We start from the raw sequence: 21500 nt of genomic DNA, 5'->3' as shown, positions 1-21500 counted from the left end.
TGTTGTGCAATTACCTGGACTACAGCCAGCAGCTAGAAATCTCAGAAATTCACCTACTTCTGCTCAATATCAGAGCACTGGCAAATCTTGGCTTTATATAATACAGTAAATGGGGCTAAATAAATAGGATAGCTACATTTTTTAAAAAAAAAAATCTAATTGGTAATTTCCCTTATGCCCTGGATCTAAAACAATTCCTTTGATGAGGAGGGAGCCAAGTTCCAGTCTCAGAAAAAAATACAACTAGATAAGGAATGGGGTTACTTGCTCTATTGTCTTATACCATCAAATAGCCATGACTGGCTATCATGTCATTTTCCAAAGACCAGTTTGATTTATTAATAACTATTAATAAGGGATTTTATAGGGATAGTAAAACTTGGTTTTCCCCTGACTGATATATTGTGTCATTAGATGGTTCATGACAAAGCAATTGTAAATAATGTATTGTCTGAGTCTAGAACCTTCTTATTCTTTGTACTTCTTTATAGGTATACTCTGTATCTTTCCACTCTGAATTCTACTCAAGAGGAACAGGATATTGTTTTAGACATAATAATCATTTGACTAATCAGGCTGAATTGTATCATCTTTCTCATTAATTTTTATGTATGCAAACTATGATTGCAGAGAGGGATATTTCTTGAATAGATCAGCCAGTAAAAAAATAATTTCCACAAGACTTTTATTATGAATTTGATCATAAACCTATTAGCAAAAGTAATAGTGACGAGACTAGACCAGACTAGACTAGACTAGACTAGACTAGAATAGAATAGAATAGAATACTTTATTGACCAAGTGTGATTGAACACACAAGGAATTTGTCTCTGGTGCAGAAGCTCTCAATATATGTATAAACAACAAGATAATACAATCAATTTACATACAAATTACATGTACATACAAATAAGTGTACATACAAACATAAAATAATCATAAGATAGCAAAAGAAGAAGGTAGTAGGAAAGATGATGATGATGATGATGATGATAATGATAATAATAATAATAATAATAATAATAATAATAATAATAATAATAATAATAATGTCATACAACATGAGTAAATATTCTTAGACATAAGACAATGCTGTGTTAATTAGGTATTCAAATAGAGTGGTGGAATGAGGGGAAAAAACTGTATTGGCATTCAATGCCCTATAGCAGCATTCTGAGGGGAGGAATTTATGTCCACGACGTGAGGGGTCTGTAGATATTTTCTCAGCCCTCTTTCTGGCTCATTGGAATCTGACTCAATCCTCAATGGAAGGCAGGGTGGCTGAAATTGTTTTTTTCTGCAGTCATAACTATCAATTGGAATCTGTCCTGCCCTGTTTAGTTGCTGTACTAAACCAGTTATAGATGTACAAATGCGAGACTTAATAAGTCCTGTGTAAAATTGTAACAGCAGCTCCTTAAACAGTCTGAATTTCTAAGTTGATGCAGATTATAGAACCTGGAAACTAGAAGAGTTCTGATGTTGATACTGTGTTGGCTAATATTGTAAGAGGTGGTAGAATAGGAGGGCTCCTCCTAAAATAACTTTTATCTTTACAGTTTTAAGTGTGTTCAGCTCCAGATTGTTCCACCTGCACTACAGAGTGTATACCACCTCATAATGCTTTCCAATACTCTCTGAATGGTTTATACAGTGAACCTATTGCCTCCAAAATCTGTGCTCTCATTTCACCAACCTTGAAAGGATGGAAGGTTGAATCAACATTGAGCTCTGTCAGGATCAAACTCCAGATTGTAGGCAGTTTGTCTTATATGTATTATATGTCTCACAAACTAAGATAAGGCATTGGGATTCTTTTCATGAATATGGTTTTTGTATATCATTGAAAATATTATTATTTGGCTAAAAAGATGAACAAACAAGAGCTTTCCATCAGTGCTTCTTTTGTACAGAAGATTCTTTGATTGGACACAGTGCCTCTCCTTAGGTTCTCAAGTGTGCAGCAGAAGCTCCCAAAGCAATGGGGATTGTGTCATGAGATGATGTGACTGCTTTTATGTGTCCCCCTTCCCAATGTCAAACCCATCACTAGACAACATAACTAGAGTGATCATGGAGAAAACAAATAGATATGGTTGGATTTATTGCTTACATGTCCTTCAATCCACTCACTTTCCTAAATGGAGGGACACACATACAGACCTGTGGGACCTTGTAGGGGTCGACTATTCTTGACATCTGGATGGAGATGTCCCTGTTAGCTTCATCAATAAAAGCCAAAAGGTTGTCCTCCTTTCCACAGCTGTAGTTGGGAACATTGGCTTTGCCAGTAGAGAGCATGTCCATCAAGGCATCTGAAGTGCCAATGGTGTTCATATAGTTGTCATGGATGTTGTAGCCAAGTGTGAAATTGCGCAGGAGCTGGGATTTCCTATTGACCACTTGAATAGCAAAAATCAAGCGTAGGAGTTTAGACTGATTAGAAGATATTTTACTGTAAAAAAATGTTCATTTTATCATCACCATCCTCATCAATAGCAAAATATATTTTATACCATTTTATAATTTTTATTGATTAATGAAAATAAAGCATATCACTTTTGAATGTGCAGTAGATAAACTCCTATAAAATGATGTTGTAATTATCACCATCAACAAAATGAACTACATACTTTTTTTTTCAGTCTTATACACTTTGTCTCTTTTTTTTTAAAAAAACCATATTTTTATTTCCATTTTCATAACATACTCTGGTTTCTCTTCAGATCGTATAAATCTTTCGCCTTTTATACACTTTGTCTCTTGAAGCCTTCAAAGTCTTATGCCAATACTAAGAAATGATATTCCATTTAATTTTAATGAGAGTTGATACAGTTCCCCACCTGGATTAAGAATCACAAATACACCATTCTTTGTGGCAGTACTAATTTTCACCTGCCAATAACTAGAGTTGAAAATAATTGAATAATTAAAGTAGAATTGCCATAAAAGGGAGAGGATGTTTCCCAAAAGTCACCCAGAAAACAATTTTAAAAATAAGATCTATTTCTATTAGGATCAGGAAGTAAATACCAATGAGTAGTTACATTTGAAATGAACTGGGCAGGGGAAAACTATAATAATGACTAATTTAAACAAAAGTCAATATTCAAGACATGAATTCCAATTCAACAGGGAAAGGAAAATAATGTGGAGTTCTCTCAGAATTTTTTTTCTGTCCCATCTTTGGATTTGAATCTATTCCCCAAAATAAGACAAAACAAGCATGGAAATCAAAATCAGGAAATTAGACAGGACAGATGTTGTGGTATAAAGAGACAATTTAATAAGGAGAACAAAATGAGAATGTTAGAATTATAACTGGAGGGAATGCAACTGAATTATCCTGAATGACTTACTAGTGAGACTGATAAGAAGGAGCTGCATTGAAAGGGAACATTATATGAGATATTTTTGTTGCAGTGATGACTATACTAATGAGATGGTCTCCTGGGCTGTAATAGCTCCATGATTTTTCTCCATCCTGGTATTCCAGAGTCAGTGGACATTTCAGTCTAAGCTTTCCAGAGATTGGCTGGGACAGCAGGAGCAGCAGAAGCAGAAGCAGGAGATCCATAATTAATGGGATTTAATCAAATCCCTTTCTATTTCAAAACAAGAATTGAAAAATTAAAAACCTTCTCACAGTGGTTTTCCTGATTGAAACAGAGACAAACCAAGCTTCACCTGGAAAGAAAAGTAGGGTGCATTTAACAGCACAGCCCCTGCCTGTTCTAAACTTCATACATCACAGAGAGTGATCTGAAGTATTTATTCTTTTCTGATTCAAGATCCCTTCCATGGTGCTTCAGTCTGATGTTTACAAGGCAGGAGAAATAGAAGGAGACATGTCAAAGAGCAGGATGTTGATAATTACAGTGAGGAGCAACTTTTTCTCTGGGGATCCTGAACTTCTTCCTTGTCTCCATTGGCAGGAAGAAAGCTGACATACAGCATGTTAGTGAAAAACTACAGATACACCCTTGAAGACAATATTCTGTAGGAATTATGATCTATTCTGTCAGAAAATGATGCTGGAGGAAGACACAGTATTGTTGACTTCTGCTGTCCTTCAATATGGTATCTTTTCTCCAAAGACTGCTGAGTAAAGTCACCTAGAGCTATAGAGTTTGGTGCCACTCTAGACTCAGGACACTGAATGTTTTTGGGTTCTATCATTGCATAACTATGGAAAAAGATATAGGGCCAATAGATTGTATTTTTTCCCTTGACACCAATTCCTTGAAACACTCACAAAAAACTGGTTTGAAGGAATGTCCCTTCTTCTGGTTGTGTGGATGCCCACCATGGTTGTGAGGCTCTTTGGCCTTCACATCTCTGAGATTGTGTACGATTCCCTTCCCAAGACTGCCAAAATCTTGAAAAAGGTGGTTTGGTATCGCTGTGTTCCTGGTGTACCTGGGTTGTATGTTTAATATGCATATAGAATAAAGGAATAAAAGTACAACAGAGTTCAAAGACACCTTCTAGGTCTTTTAGTTTAACCTCTACACAAGCAGGAGACCCTATCTCATTCTGGACAAATGGCTGTCCGATCAGGTGATGGAGCACCTACAACTTCTGAAGTTGTTCCATTGATTAATTTTTCTCATTGTCAGGAAATTTCTCCTTATTTCTAGGCTGCTTCTCTCCTTGATTACTTTCCATCCATTGCTTCTTATCCTGCCTTCTGGTGCTTTGGAAAATGGGTTTTCTTTGTGGCACCCCTCAAATTTTGGAACACTGCTATGCTATACCTTAGCATGAAAATGAGAACTGGGGGATTGAGGTAGAGGGGATAGCTAGACCACCCCGATGATGATGCGCAGAGGATGAGCCATTCTTTTTGGAGCTTTTGAATCTATTCCTATTTTATCGATCTCGGTTTCTACTCTCAGTACCTGACTACAAGATCTTTTGTGGCTCTGAATTCTGGCTGTTGCTTTTGAATGCCAGGATGATCCATAAAAAGCCAAGCTCATCCATGATATTTTTTTTTCTTTTTTGCTATTGTTCTTTAGGTTTATATACATATACATATGCATATGCATGTGTGTTCTGACCCCCCTCGTTCCACACCAAAGCACACTCCGAGCCAGAGATAAATTATGGCATTTAATTAACAGACAAACAGGTCCTTGGCAGCAACCCAGCACAGACAAGCTTGGGCAGCAATAAACACAGATAAGGCTTGGCAGCAATCCAGCCTGCCAAACTCATACAAAGTTCTCCAACATTCGATTCTGTGTTGACTTCTGCAAAGAGGGGCGTGTGCACAAGTAGCTTTTTATAGTCTGGAGAGGAGCCTAATGACCACCAGCTGAGTGCAATCACCTCCTGTAATTGTGTAATTGTTCCTGACACCTATTAGCTCTTCAATGGCATGCATCCAGGAATAACTCCCTACTGGCTTCCGGCTCACTCTCCCTTGTCTGCTCCCCACTGGTCCAAGGCTTAGGTGCCTCCTGGTGGCCAACCAGCCTCTCTGCGCCCTGCTCAGAGTTGGGATCCTGTCCAGGTCCTCCACATCCTCCAGAGCTGACTCATAGGGCCCCTCGCTGTCGGAGTGTGGTGGCAGCTCCAATGGCTCCTGCTGGGCCACAACACATATACATATACACATACACATACACATGCATATACATATATATGAAATACTTTTTATTCAACAATTTTTAAACATTAAAATCACACTTAGAAAATTGACTTTTGCATTCCCAGCTATTCTATTGTGTATTGGAGTCTGGGAAGAGACTTCAAGGTTGGCCACACAAGTGCTAGAAATACTCTGTAAAAAAAAAAACCAATACCAGCATGACACCCAGCCAAGGTATCAATCATCCCATTCATTCCCCCTGTGAAGAAAGACTCCTGGGCCATTGTTTTGCCAAGAGTATACTTTACTGTAGCTTAAATGGTAAAAGAAGAAGAACAAAGCTGGTTCTGGCATTTTCACAAACAGCATGTTTTTATTACATTTTTAATGTTCTGCACATGCACAGATCTATTTAAAGGCAACTGTGCACATGTGCGCAAATCACACACACACCGAACCAGCAGTAATGCTGGCAGAAACCCATCCCTGCTGCCTGTTATTCAGTTTTGGGCTCCTCCACCTCTTCTATGACAACACGTTTTTAACAGATTGTGGTAACACCGGTCATATAATTTGATTTCAGCAGATGATTAATGAAATAATTCCTAATGTGATGTTAGGAACCTAGTCAAATGAGAGTTGGATGGTATAATAATTAAATGGATAAAACTATCCATATTTAAAATTATATTCTTCTCAAAAAAACAAAGATTCCAGAAAACAGTTATGATTTCCGGAAAAAAAAGAGAAAGTGCGTAAGTAAAATCTAGTACTAAAATATCTTATTTTAGCAACTAGGATTGAACAAACTATAGCATCTCATATAAGAACAAAGCTCTAGATAGGAGCTACAATGTAGAGCTTCCATTAAGTTTTCATTTGGTTGCAGCCACATTCTGAGAAGTGTCAACCAGTGGTGGGTTTCAAATTTTTTTATAATCTCTTCTGTAGGTGCGGACTGCTTTGTGGGAGTGGCTTGCTGGCCATGTGACCAGGTGGGAGTGGCTTGCCAGCCATGTGACTGGGTGGGAATGGCTTGCCAGCCATGTTTCTAGGTGGGTGTGGCTAACTTGTAAAATATGGTGAAACTCACTGAATAACACTCTTGCTTAGAAATCAAAATGTTGGTTCAGAAACTCTGGCTTTTGAAGCATGCAAGTCTTAAAGTTGTCAAGTTACAAGACCCTTGCATCCCTAACCCTTTAGGAAAAAACCCCAGGGGTGTTCAAACTTGACAGTTTTAAGACTTGTGGACTTCAACTCCCAGAATTCCTCCTCTCACGCTTCATCTTGATGATGTGCGGATGGGTGGGGGGAGGGAGCTGGAACCGGTTCTCAACAGCTCTGTAGATTTGTGGAACCTCTTCTATAGAAGAGGTTAGAACTGGCAGGAATCCACCCCTGGTATCAACCCACAGAATATACTGGGTTCCCTCTCTTCTCTTTGCTGGAAATGACATTTAACTCCATTGTGTTCCCTGTGTATGAGTTTCAAAGCGTACAAATTGCTTGGGGCAGAGTCGGAGTTCATTTGACATGATCATTGTTATAGAGCAGTTTTTCTATTATCCCCAGAAAACACAAGAACTCAGCCTGCCTTATGGAGGTTACTGGAGGGCACAAAAGATCCAGTAGAGAGGATCTCATTCTAGGGAGAGGGTTGTAATATTTACGTTTTGTCGGCCAATGTGGTGACCTTGAGGATGGGGAGTTTATGTGAGTAAATAAGTAGTATGAGTGGAAGTAAGAACTTGTAATATCTAGATAGGATAAATATCCAATAAATATCCATTTCCTTCTAGTACAGGAAGTCCTTGATAGGGATAGATAGATAGATAGATAGATAGATAGATAGATAGATAGATAGATGGATGGATGGATGGATGGATGGATGGATGGATGGATGGATGGATGGATGGATGGATGGATGGATGGATGGATGGATGGATGGATGGACGGACAGACAGGCAGACAGACAGACACAGAGAGGGAGGGAGGGAAGGAGGGAGGGAAGGAGGGAGGGAGAAGCAGGCAGGCAGGCAGGCAGGCAGGCAGGCAGGCAGACAGACAGACAGACAGACAGACAGACAGACAGACAGAGAAATTAATGAATCCTGCTGAACCAGTTACCTGTGAATGCTTTCTGGATGTCATTGCTACTGCAAACTCTGACATGAACAAAAGAAGGACTACCAACAGTTTAAAAACATATCCTTGAAGTAACAGATCTCTCAGTAGAAGAAACCAGAAGGAGGTTTTTCTCACTGAGGAAAATGAACAAGGAGAATGAACTCAGCAAAGAATTTAGTTCAAGCACAAATACCGAACTAAACTTTAAAACAAATGCGGATTTCAGGCAACAGATCCTTTTTCAAGTGAATCCATGGCCTCGGGAATAGCCAAGGCTGTCTGATTTATTTGGTCACTTTATCTCAAATCTCAAGGCATTTTGAATAGAGATGATAGAAACCTTGGACAGAAAAATCAGCACAGATCAGACATGAATCATCTGAAAACAGAGGCAAACTTTATTCCTAATACAACTCCATCAATGAGTAAAGTGGCAGAGGGAGGATCTTTCCTCTTTCTCCCTTTTCTTGAGAGTTGTTTCTTCAAGGAATGAAGAGAAGGTCAGGAATGGATCGTTAGCTTTTTCACTCCCCTGTTTGGGGTGACATTTCAGTGACATTTCAGTAATGTTTTCCTGACATTTCTCATCCAATATTCTTTCCCCACTATTGGCTGTGACAAAGACAGTTCCCCTCTAGGCAGCTTTTGAAGAAGGTGGCCTCTCCCTGCAGCTCCCTAGTTAAGTCTGGATAAGTGACATTTCAGGAATGTTTTCCCATCGTAGATTATTTTCCCATTCACATGGCGCAATACTGAAAGATTTCCATTTTGGGAATCAGAGTATCACGTGGTTTCTTTAGATAAGAGACCAATCTGATTTGAGGATAATCTCTTTTTTCTTCCCTGGATCAAGTTGCAGAGTTTGGTGAACCGTCCAAGTGCATTTTTGCAGTTGGATCATTCCTTTTATCTTATGTTCAGAAAAGGTGTTAGGAAACGAAAGTCCTGCAATTCTGAAGTCCCACAATTGTCACATGACACCTGCAGAAGAAACTGGTGTAGGCCGTCCAGAGGGTTGCAACTGGAGTTCATGTTCTTGACATACAGCTCTACTGCCTTCATCTACATTCAACAATAAGTCAGAATAAGTCAGAAAGACAGTCTATTCAAAGAGATTTAAATTTTGATACATATCTAACTTTCTTGCTTTCTTTTGGGAATCTTTTCTCCTCTGCATTTCTCTCATGTTGATATACTGGGTTTTTTTCTTAGCATGTCCACTCTAGTTGTAGGGCAATTTTAATTATTAATTAATATATTCACTGTTTGATAGTTATGTTGGATTATAATTTGATTGGTCTTAAACTCTTCGTATTTCTATTCCTTTTCTAAATAACTCTAATTGTCAAACTGATGCAAAGGAAGCATAGAAATATAATAATAACGGCAATGAAAAATGAAATGTTATGAGTCTAAAAATAGTTTCACTATTATTTCCCTACTTTTATCATTAAATGGTCCTTTGTATTTAGATCTGGCCTCAAGATGATAATGTAGCATTTGGGGAGGAAGATGCAGCTCAAAAGCCCAGCACTGGAGGTCAAGATGGAGAAGATCTGCACAACTACCATGGACTTTCCTTTGGTGCTTAGGTAGGTGGGCAGGAAGGAGACCCAAACACTACAGAAGACCAGCATGCTGAAGGTGATCATCTTGGCTTCATTAAAGGCTCCAGGCAGGTTCCTGGCTAGGAAAGCTACAGTGAAGCAAATGGCAGCTAAGAAACACATATAACCAAGAACAATATAAAACATGACAACAGAGCCTTCATTACATTGAAGGATGATCTCTCCAGGCTGGGAGTGCATGTCAGAGTCAGGGAATGGGGGAGAAATTCCCAGCCAGAGGGCACAGATGAAAATTTGAACACCAGAGCCAGAAAGGATGATTGAGTTGGCCAAGCTCTTCCCCAGCCACCTTCTCATCCTGTTCCCTGGTTTTGAGGACAGGAATGCCAATACCACTGTAATTTTTTTGGCCAATACAGAAGACACAGCTATTGAGAAGACAATGCTGAACACTGCTTGTCGGAGAAGGCAGGTGACTTTCCTTGGTTGACCAATGAAGAGTAAAGGAGACAAAAAGCAAAGCAGGAGGGAGGCCAGGAGGATGTAAGAGAGGTCCCGGTTGTTGGCTTTGACAATGGGAGTTTCTCGGTATTTAAGGAATATGGCTAAAACAAAGCCTGTGGTTAGGAACAAGAGTAGAGCAAAGGAGACAAGGATAATGCTCAGATGTTCTTTATAGGACAGGAAGGTTATTCTTTTGGGGAAACACTGGACTCTATTCTCACTTGGATATTGATCATCTGGACACTTGATGCACTTTTCAGTGTCTGAAAAAATAGAAAGTGATATTTCTTTTATAATCTCTCCTTTCACATTGTAAAAAAGACCTTCCTGGATTAATAGCTTTTAACAAGAGATAGTAAAGCCCTAATAAATAGTTTTAAAAATACCTGTATATACCCATATATGAGCTACACAAAGCTATTAAAAGAGTCCCAGAAAGATATAAAACAGATATTATGCAAATATGTGTCAGGCATGCCTCCTTCAATATCCAAGAAAGAAAAACCTCAACTCCATAAAGTACTTTTACTAGATATGAAGTGAAAGCAGCAAAAAGGAAAGCATGATCTGAGCCAGAAAGGCAGGAACATGTACATATCAAATGTTTACACAGCCCCCCAATCTCCCAACCCAGGGTCCAATCTACCCTAACCGTAACCCTAACCCTAACCCTTCCCTGAACCCAAACCCTGACCCCGATTCTGACCCCAGACCCCGACCTGGACTTTGACGTGGACCAGGACCAGGACCCTGACCCTAACCTGAACCATGACCCTAACCCTAACTCTAACCCTAAGGTGTCATGTGGGGTGCATCTTCTCACAGCCTCATCAAGTTGGTACGCGAGACGGTTGGCCTTGACCAAGTCCAAACATCAGCCACGAGCATGCACAGAAGATGGTGAGAACAAGTCTCCTCCAGTACAATATAATTCCCTTCCCCAATATCATGCCCCCACCCTCCCTGTTTCTATGGGAGCCGATAGTAAGCAAGTGTAGCAGAGGCTGACATCCGGCTCTCCTTCCGAAAGGACATCACCCCTGAGGAAAACAACAACAAAATAAAACAACAATAATAACCAATAACATATATCAACTTTAGGGCTTATCAGGATACTTGGCATAGAATTTCTGTAGAAGTCTGGGAGCTCTAACATTAGATTTGTTCACCCACTCAGCCTGGGAAGGGGGAAAATGTTTCCCAATATTGGATGTGACCTCTATGTTTCCTGGAATCCAAGATTTCTTTAACTTCAAAATGTTGCTCCTCTTCAATCAGGAGGGGAACAAGGGGTGAGGGTTGGGGTGGACGCATGGCAGAAGTATGTTCCGGTTTCTGTAAGTTTACATGAAACACAGGATAAATCCTTCTAAGGACCTTTGGCAGTTCCAATTTCACTGATACAAGATTTATAATTTTGACAATGGGAAATGGATCCACATATTTCAGACCCAATTTCTTTGATTTCTGGGTGGTTTGCAGAAACCTAATGGACAAAAATACCCTATTCCCAACCTGTTACTCTATTGGCTTGGCTCTTTTTTTTGTCAGTTTGCTTTTGGTGTGCTTGGTGAGCGCATCTAAGGCCTTGTGGGTCATTGGCCAAAACCATTGAAGTTGATCACTCCACTCGGACAAGGACAAAATTTGTAGCTTCTCTTGAGGCAATTCAGGAATGGGCACAAAGCCTTGTCCAAACACAATTTTAAAAGGGGTCATTCTGGTACTGCTATGTACTGAATTATACGCCACCTCTGCATGTGGCAAAAGGTCAGCCCAATTATCCTGTTGATAATTGACATAACACCTAAGGTATTGCTCCAGAACGGAGTTAGTCCTCTCATAAGCCCCATTAGTCTGCGGATGGTGGGTGGAGCTTAGTCCCTGGGCGGAGCCTATTAATTTCAGGAACTCTTTCCAAAAGAAGGAGATGAATTGGACCCCTCTGTCTGAAATAATGCATTCAGGAACTCCATGTAACCTATACACATGTAAAATAAACAAGTTAGCTAGTGACTTTGCTGATGGGATCTTGGAACATAGTACAAAGTAGACCAGTTTGGAGAACAGATCAGTGATCACCCAAATCATGGTATTTCCAAGACTTTCTGGTAGCTCAACAATAAAATCCATTGATATGGGAAGGCAGGACTGACGTCACTACAATACGACATGCAATCTTGGGGCTCCAGGATTGCTGTCGATATCTCTGTTGCTGGATGGTCCTTTTGGACCTAAACCATCCCTAAGAGACGGTGATATAGAAGGGCATGTCCTGCTGATCTCAGGGGCATCGCAAAGCCCCTGATTGATTCAGGAGAAGCTCTTTCCTCCAGCTACAAGAGAAGCAGCCATTGAAGCTGCACAAGGTTGGGACAGACCCCTGAAATGGAAGCAGAGCACGAGAGAGAGGGTATCAAAATTGGTGACATAAATTTTACTATTGGAGAAGAGAACACCCAAAAATAATTTAGAGCAAAATTAAAATTGAAGTTAGAAGAGAGTAGGCGGTGGATTAAGCCTGTATTAAAATTAGAGTGTTATCTTTTTTTCCTTAACTTCGTTTTCCTTTTTTGGATGATATTCTTACAAATGCCTCTTACTTTTTAAATTGGACTGGTCTATTTCTTCCTTCTTCTTCTATTTTTCCTCAGTTTTTGTATTTGTGGAGCAAGAATCTCTTTCTTTTTGGTAATGTTTGGGTGGATTTTACCTTTTTTTAAAAAAATCTCTGAATCTTGGAACAAAGAAAGGGCTAAAAGCAGGAGAAAAAGAAGTAACACTGCCACCTAGATGCTGGAGGCTTGGAAACACTAATTCCTATGAACATTTGATTTATATTTTATATCTCAAAGTCCTGGAATTTGTTTACTGAAAGGAACAGTGGGAAGAGCATGATTTGTTTATATAAATGCTCTTTTGGAGTATTATCAGTAGCTAGACGGGAGTAAAGAGAAAGCCTGGACTTGAAAGATTATAGTGAACTTGTTTGAAATTTAACAATAAGCCTTGGATGGTTTAGTGGCAGCACTTACAACCTGGAAAAATGGTGCAACATGAAGAAGAAAAGGAATTAGCATCACAAATAATTATGTTAATATTCAAAAAGTTCTAACAAGCACAGAGAAAATTGATAAGAGATTTGAGATTATAGAACAAAAATTACAAAGAATGGAGTTAAGAGTTGAGAATATTTACAAAACAATAATGAAATTTGAGGACAGAGTTCAAAAAACTGCAGAGAAATATGAACAAAGTGATAAGAAAATTGTTGAAATTGACAGCAAACTGAGAGTGGAGGGAAATGATATATGAGAATTACTGAAAGGAGAGATCGACAAACTCAAACTCTATCCCAGACTTCAAAATATAGATAAACAAAAGGGAGAATATTTGGCAGAAACAATGAGAGTAATTTTGGCAGAAGCACCAGTGATAACTAAAGGTAAGAGGATGGAAGGAACAGATGGAGAGTTTCAACTTTCTAACTGAAGCCTAACCCTAACTTCATCCTCCAAGATCTTTTTCCTACTCCTCCCATAAAGAAATTTGAGGAGTTAAAAATAAGCAACAAAATAATCAAGCTTATATGTGCTTCCTGTAACAGGCACATTGATCAAAATACTACAGATGAAACTAGTACTCTTTCCTATGGTGTCACTTACCTTCTTGATTGGAGATTGTCCCATCAGGACAAGGAACACAGTCGTAACAGCAAACTGGCTCTCCTTCCCAAGCCTGTTTGAAAAAGCCAGGATGACAGTTTTCTACACATTGGGAACGAGGCAGAGGCTAAGGAGAAAAACAACGAACACTGAAGAAAATTGTCAGAGTATATTTATAGACTGAAATAGGCAACAATTGGGACTGTTTGAAACTAAAATAGAATTTTCTGGAGATAGCTAGGAGTCTGGGTGTGGTTTAGTACTATAGCTCTGAGTCTGTGCTAAGCTCAAAACTAGTCTGAGCTTTGAACTGAAACTGAAAACTGTTCTCTCCTCTGCCTCTGTTTACTCTCTACTACATTGGAAGAACCTGCTCTTAGTATTGTATAATGCTTTATGTGTTATTATGTATATAAAGAGAAATTAATCCTGCTGAATCAGTTACCTGTGTGTGCTTTCTAGATTTGATTGCTGCAACAAACTCTGACAAAAATATGTTAGCATCTATGAAAAATGGTCCTCAAAAGTAACATTAGTTAAGTAGGCTACTGGATTTCCTTTGCAATCTCTAACAAGTTCACAATGGTTTCAGGATATAGAACTACTGACAGATTTCTCATTTATTTCCGCCCTTTTACTTCTGGCATATTACATTGCAAGAAAGGAGTTTTCTACTTAATAAATTCTAAAAGGATGGAATTGAGAAAAGATTTAAGCATTAAGTGACAACCAGTGGGCTCCTCCCTGTGGCTGTATTAACTCATTAATTCATCTATTCTTCATTCATCCACAGTTTTGCCTGAAGTTGTGTAGGGTTTCCTGCCTAGGCAGGGGGTTGGACTAGAAGATCTCCAAGGTCCCTTCCAATTTTGTTATTCTATTCTATTTAAACTTTGATAATGATTGCTCTATCCATTAGCTATATTCAATATAGATTCAACTTTAAAATATTTTTGTCTAAGATATATATTATATTTTTATTCTATTAGATTTATTAAGCTAGAATAAACTATGATGAAGAAAAAACTTCTAATCAGTAGCATATGGAAATGTTTCTTCATGACTACATAAAACATTGGAAAACCACTCCCTTTTGAAAGTAGTCCAAAACTGTCTTAACAATTAAGATCCAATGACAGTGTCCTTACAACTAAGCACTGTCAATCTTGGGTCCTGGTGAACAGAATTGCCTTCTTCTTTGAAAAGAAAAAAACCCACTAAATCCAAGGCTATCAGCATGACTTGACAGCCTCTCTTTACCAATTTTATGGAGATACTTCAATGCAGAGGAGACAAAAAAGACCATGAGTTGTGTCCTAAAGAATAATCACACATAATCTTATTTTAAATGTAGCTGAATCGGCTCAAAACAGTGTCCAAATGATAACATCTGAAAGACACCTTGGACAATAGTACTCCAAGTCTCCCAAGTAGTCTAAGAAAACTGTTAAGGGTTTTACTTCCCACATTGAAATCTCAGTGAAATCATCCTTCTTGGTGACTAGGTTAAGTCTACTTGAAATGGGTCCTAAGGCTTTGGAAAACATAGAAAAGACACCAATATTTTGCCCACCTTATTGTGTAATTTTAATTGTGAAAGAACATCTTGGTTGATAAAAAGTCTCTCTTTTTCAAAACTCCCCAGTTTGTAATTCTTCTTCAGGAGCAACATCAAGCTCCAAATGTTCACATCTGCTATTAGCTCTCCATTTCGGTCTAAGTACATTTTCATCTCAGAAAGATTGCAAAATTTATTCTTCTGCAAAAAGGGATGAAGCTAGAATGGAAAAATCCAGGAAGATTAAATGCAGAAACCTTCCTTTTTTGTCCTGTATGGTTTTTTCACATTTGAATCTGCCTAATACAGTCATGTAACATTTTTTGTTGGGGAACAAGTGTTATCACTATAGTCCAAAAGGAAATAGAAAGGCTCAAAAATGTGTCAATTATTTAGTCAAAAATTTGAATAAATGTAGTGTGTATTGGAAAATATAATATAATTATATGGAACATTCTACCGCAGTACACAAATAATTTCAATAAACAACAACAACAAAAAACACTTCTTAAATTCTTTGAAAATAACTGTCAGGGTTCCCACAGATGCCCTAATTAAATCATGAGCCTTGAGCTAAGCTTCAAAAGAAATCGAGTCATTTATTAGGAGTTTCATGTTAGCATGTTCCCAAGTGAAGTCAGTTCTGACAGCATGTAATTTACAGTTCCAATCATGACCCTGTTTTCCCCCTCCCCCCAGGTTTGTCATCAATCACATTCATCAATGGGGCAATTTCATGGGTTATAGAGATCACTCCCCTCCAGCCACTGTAAGTAACCCTGGGATACAGCCTTGAGAGATAAGTCTGGAATGTGCATCTGTCTTTTGCTGCCATGCCATTTCATCGGTTTCACATCTCCCCTTTCTTATGGCAACTTGAGAGCAGGTCAGGGATGCTTTGCAAGTTGACAATAACTATGTGAGTACCAGAAAGCAAAGAAAACAAACATTCAGCAAAATTTGTCAAGTTTGATAGATCCTTATTGGGACCCCACCTGCCATGGCTGAAGCCTTGGAGCCCCCAAACTCTCTTCACCCTCCTTCCTTCTCCTCCTGGATATGGAGGAGTATGCCTCATTCAAGACATAGGACAGAGTCCTAATCACACTGTAAGCACGAGGGTCAATTCTAAATCTGTGACTGTTCCCTTTGTCTTTAGTCTCCAGTGGTGCTTTCTGGATGCATCTTTTTCGGCCTTTGATGGAAAAGACATGCTTTGAAAAAGAACAGTGAAAACACTTATGTAGAGGTTTCACAAAGATTAATGACTGAAAAGTATTGTCATACACTCTTCCCTGAACATCAAAGTTCCAAATACTATGAACATATTGGTAAACTCTGTGACTTCTCACTGGTAATGCTCCAAAGAGTGTGATGATCCAGACTTTCCCTTCAATGGGTCCTGGCAAAACTTCAAGTGCAAAATGGACAGCTTGAAATCCATCCAACATGGTATTATAGTCTGTAAAGAAAACAAAGACATTGACTTGTCTCCACTTAGAGATGGCATCCTTGAAGGGTGCTGTAGGTGTAGTCATTGAGAATTGTTGTGATATAACAACACAAATTCCATTCCTCACAAGCATAGGAGTAAAAGTCCTCATGAAATCTTCTCCCTTCTCTGTATCTGAAGCAAAGAGACCAATAAAGGTCCATTTGAAATGGAGGAGCAGTTGGAGAATTGCTGAGTATGGGATCCCATTTTTGGGGGCCATTCGGTAGAAATAGGGAAGCTGTCTTTTATCACTCAAAGCCTCTGAACGAAATTTACAAGTGATCTGAAAAAGCAGTGAAGAATGATCTGTTATAACTGGGGTCAGGTTAAGTCCAAAATATTTGTTTATAAATTCAAATTTTTGGACAAACATAATAGAATAGTTCGTGATTAGTCATGAGACAATATCAAGATATAAAATATAAAATAAAGAACATTAATAGTATGTAAAAATGGAGTACAAGAATCATTAAGTAAAAAAAAAAGAATAATAAAAATGCAATGATATTTCTGTATCACTCCTACAATTTATCACAATCAGACCCTTATGTGGAGATCTCAAAGGACATATTCTGTTGCAATACAGTTCATACTATCCAAATATGTATATTAATTATGACTGCACAGGAAATGTGTTGTTTTAATATAAAGATCCTAAAAGGTTGATAGTTTAATGTGCAGTCCAAGATATTGATCTCTCTCTTTCTTATACAATGGACTTTCACATAATATATGTGCTACATATTCTATCTCTGGAGCTCTATCAAGTACACACATCTTCATTCTAACGGAGGTGGTTAAATCTTTCACATTTAACCACTGTTGGAAGAAATGTCCATCTGGGTTCAGTTCCAAATGGGGAGAAAGACACTGGAAACATGGAAACTGCTGAGAAAGATGGTTTAATGGTGGACAGGACCACGTGGTTTGAGGTCCTGGTCAAAGAAAAAACACATGGATGTGTGTGTGAGAGGGAGCTTTTATACCCTCTCTTGGGCCCTGTCTTGGAGCTTTTTGTTCTTGTATAAGAAATGTATTCTCATTGGTTGTCAGACTCCCATGGGGCCATGCAGGGGTAACTTTGTAGTGTCTTGAGTCCCAAGCTTGGCTAAATCTTGCTGGGTGATCTAATGCCATGTGCCATGTTGTGAGTTCTGTTGCTAGAGGGATAAAGGGGTAATCCTACCTTTATTGGATCTTGGGTGAGGGCATTTGCTTATGAATAGACCTAGCTATCTCTTTATCTCTTAAGTGCTGATATCTGCTGTGGGCTATTGAGAAGGGTGGGGGCTATTAAGAGTGAGTCTGTTTCCTGCCTAAAAAAAAAAACCATGGTTCTCCATTTCTCATCCAGAGAAATATAATATTCTGCCTTTTTAATATTTCCTAGAATAGTTCATTCCTCTAGGAGAGGGGTGGCTGCTAACTTCATACACCACTACATCCAGCTGCTCAAATCCTGCTCCAGTAAATACTGTCCTATGATTTTTAGTCATTTTTACATTGAAATACTCAGAATTTTGGAGGTATGTAGCAGCTTATCCAATTCAATGTGTCAAACTTAATTCCCCCCATATCCCAGATGTTTTGTGAATAATCCTTTAATCTTGTTCTTCAATTGTACAAAAGGAGAGACAACGCTCCTAAGATACTTTGTCAATGGTGCAATTCAAGAAGTCTTCAACTGAAATCCACAGTAAGTAAATAAAGGGGTTATTTCGCTTCATTGGCTAACCATCTAAAAACCATCTATGCAGTGGTGGGTTCTGAATCCAGTGGCAACTGGTATGCTGCGATGGGGCTGGGCGTCCACCACAGGCATGAGCGCTGCACACGCATGCACACCCACCACCCTGTGATGCTCCCGCTGCTCAGCGGAGGTCGCGCAGGCACTGTATGCTGCATGCACGTGCAAAAGTGGCCTGGTTAGCTCAAATAGAGGTAAGGAATGAGGGTGGGTAGGCCCTCCAAAGCACCATTCTGGTAGGGTGGCCATTGCTCCCAGCAGCCAGTACCGGGGTGTACCAGCCAGAACCCACCGCTGCATCTATGGCTATGAAGTCATTTTCCAAATAACTTCTGTATTCCTTATTTTGAATATAGGAACCACTATTGCCATTTTCCAACCAAATGGGATATGGCAGGTATTATTTTTTTGTGTAAACAAGCTTGTCTGTACAGAGCCTCATATGTCAGGATATTTTTGAATAGTTCAACCTGTACATAGTACTATCCAGGATCTTATTTCTCTTCAAGTCTTGATGAGTTTGCTCATGAACAGATTATAGTAAAAATAGTCAACATGTTGACTACCATTCTAGTACTTTTTATGATAGTGGTTAATTAATGCTAGTAAGCCTTGTTTTAACAAATAAAGGTAAAATAATCCATGTGTATTCTATTCACAAATCTGGGATATTTTCACCATTGAAAATATTACTTTAACTACGATCATATAGAAAATATTAGAATCCCATCTCTACTGCAACTTCCTTTTCTACAAAGACCCTTTGATTAGATATAGAGTATTTCCTTGCCTTTGCAACTGTGCAGCAGAGCAAGGAAGAGGTTGTCATGAAAGGATACGGCTGCTTCAATCCTTGCCCCTTCACCACTCTGGATCCCTAGCCATGACTCCTACAATGGCCTTGATGAAAAGCAGCTCTTGAATTCCATAGAGAAGATAACGGTTGGATCTACATGTCACCCATCACCATCACACTCATTTTACTTATCGAGAAAAAAACACACATACACATACAGACCTGGGGGACTTTGTAGGTGCCTACTAAAGTTGACATCTGGATGGTGAAGTCTCTCTTGGTTCCATCAAGAAGACCGAATAGATTGTCCTTCCTTCCACAGCTGTAGTTGGGAACATTGGCTTCTCCAACAGAGAGCATGTCCAGCAAGGCATCTGAAGTGCGAAGGGTGCTCAAATAGTTGTCATGGATGCTGTAGCCAAGTGTGAAATTGTACAGGAACCGGGAATTCGTGTTGACGATTTCAATGACAAAAATGTAGGGTAGTATTCTTAGCAGATTAGTATATCTAGTACTGTACAAATATGTTTATGTTAGCCTTATGAACAACAGAAACAATAAAACAAGCCAATATTGATCAAGAAGATAAGATAAGCTTTATTGACATTTTTTTTTTACTGTGATCATACTGGTACACATTAAAAATGAAATTATGTTGCCTGCTCAAAAAAAAAAGAATATATGTACGCATACACATACATAACCCATATATGTGCATGATAGATTAGATAGATTATCTAGATTAGATAGTCCATTTTACATACATAGCAAAAAGAGGAAACATGAGAAAAAGTTTAACAAAATTAAACAAAGTTAACAAACTTAACAAAGTTGATGCTATGTTGAACACCATAAGTAAATGATAGTCACCCCATCACCATTTAATTTCAAAGATTGTTGAGAAGATGGGATGGATATAATCTTCAATCAGGTTTAGTCACAAATACATCATTATTTGTGCTAATGCTGATTTTCCTATGTCCAATTACAAAGACACATAGTCATTAACTCAAGTAGAGCTATCCTAAAAGCAAGAACATGGATGAATGAGTGATCCAGCAAAGCAATTTTAGACAGAAGTCATCCTTATTTCTATAAGAAGTATGCAAATGGTCAGGCAGAGGCAACTACAATAATGAAATGAAAATCAATAGTTAAGGGATGAACTCAATACTGGAAGAGAATGAGAATATCTTCTGAATTCTGTGTCTCTCTTTCACAGGCTCTTTTTGATTTCCTTCTGCCCCATCCTTGCATCCGAATCTTGTACAAAATTATGCAAAAGAGGAGAGCCCTATACATCAAAATGATCCAAAAATTTACACATATTCTACAAATTTAGAAATAAGTGGAAGGCAAAGAAGGGAAGACGGATATTGTAAATGTAAATGGAAGGAATGCAACTCCAACACACTGAGTGACTTACGGAGAAGAAATATAACGAGCCCTATTAAACTGTAACAGCTCGAGAGGAGGTTTTGTTGCTGTTTCAAACACAGTGATGATATGGTCTCCTGGCCCATAATAGTTCCATGGATTTCCTCTGTCCTGCTTCTTCAAAATTGGGGGGCATTTGGTTCTGAGAGTCCCAGACTTTTTCCAGTTCAGCATAAGCATCAGAAACACAAGCAGGGGGCCCATTTCTCCTTGGGCTGAATCAACCACTTCTCAGTTTCTAAACAACAAAGAAGACTTAGAAAAATTCAAAGCATACTCAAAACATGGAAAAGCAAGTGACTTTGCTGTATTCAGACAGAGACAAACTAAGTTTCACATGGAAAGGAGAGAAAGGCACATTCAGCTGTATGGTCTTTGCCAGTCCTATATCTTGTACACAACATTCAGTATGATGAAAGGTTGATGTAGGATCTCTTCCATATTGCTTCAGTATGTTTTTTTTTTCATGAAAGGCAATGACTGGAGAAGTAGCAGAAGAGGTCCCAGACTGGGATGGTGATAATTATAGTGAGAAGCAACATCTATTCTGGGGATCCTAAAGTTCTTCCTTATGTTCTGTAAAGGAGCTGCAGCAGGTGCCCTACTTCTTCCCTATAATTATGGAAGCACCGGGGATTCATTCTTCCCCTTTTTCTCTCCAGGGAGTTGCCCAGATAGTCACCCTGGAAATCACTTTCCTTGACTAGCAAATACAAGAAATAATGCAAAGTTACATCCTGCAGGGAGCCAGAACATACTAAATATAGAGAATTTTTGCCTTGGCCCAAGATTTAAGCATTGTGTATCTGTGCATAATGCCACACTCTGGCCTTTTTGCTCTCATGCCCCTTCATTATTAGAGATGTTTATTTCAGAATTAGATGAGTCAGTCCTTCGGGATTTATTTCAGTCCATTTCCAGATGTACATTGTAAAAAAACCCTTATTTTTATCCATCCTAACTCAGGCAGCTTCATGGATATAGCCCAAATCCAAGGTTTCTGC

General features: G+C 38.8%; 1 protein-coding gene across 1 annotated transcript; it reads right to left on the bottom strand.

Annotated features, from left to right (window-relative positions):
* Nucleotides 1-9156: 9156 nt before the first annotated feature.
* LOC148047070 (vomeronasal type-2 receptor 26-like) lies at nt 9157-16559 on the bottom strand. The gene is made up of 4 exons (XM_087707722.1): nt 16374-16559; nt 15037-15240; nt 13464-13590; nt 9157-10061 (listed from the first exon to the last, which is right to left on the bottom strand). Exons 1-4 carry the CDS (start codon nt 16557-16559, stop codon nt 9157-9159), a joined length of 1422 nt encoding a protein of 473 aa, XP_087563848.1.
* Nucleotides 16560-21500: the final 4941 nt, after the last annotated feature.

Source organism: Thamnophis sirtalis, unplaced genomic scaffold (assembly GCF_051295495.1).
Source record: "Thamnophis sirtalis isolate CommonGarterSnake01/CBP01778 unplaced genomic scaffold, rThaSir2_p1.2 scaffold_3, whole genome shotgun sequence".
NCBI classification, from domain to species: Eukaryota; Metazoa; Chordata; class Lepidosauria; order Squamata; family Natricidae; genus Thamnophis; species Thamnophis sirtalis.
Note: the sequence above shows the minus strand (reverse complement) of the source record. Positions and strands in the feature narration are given on the sequence as shown.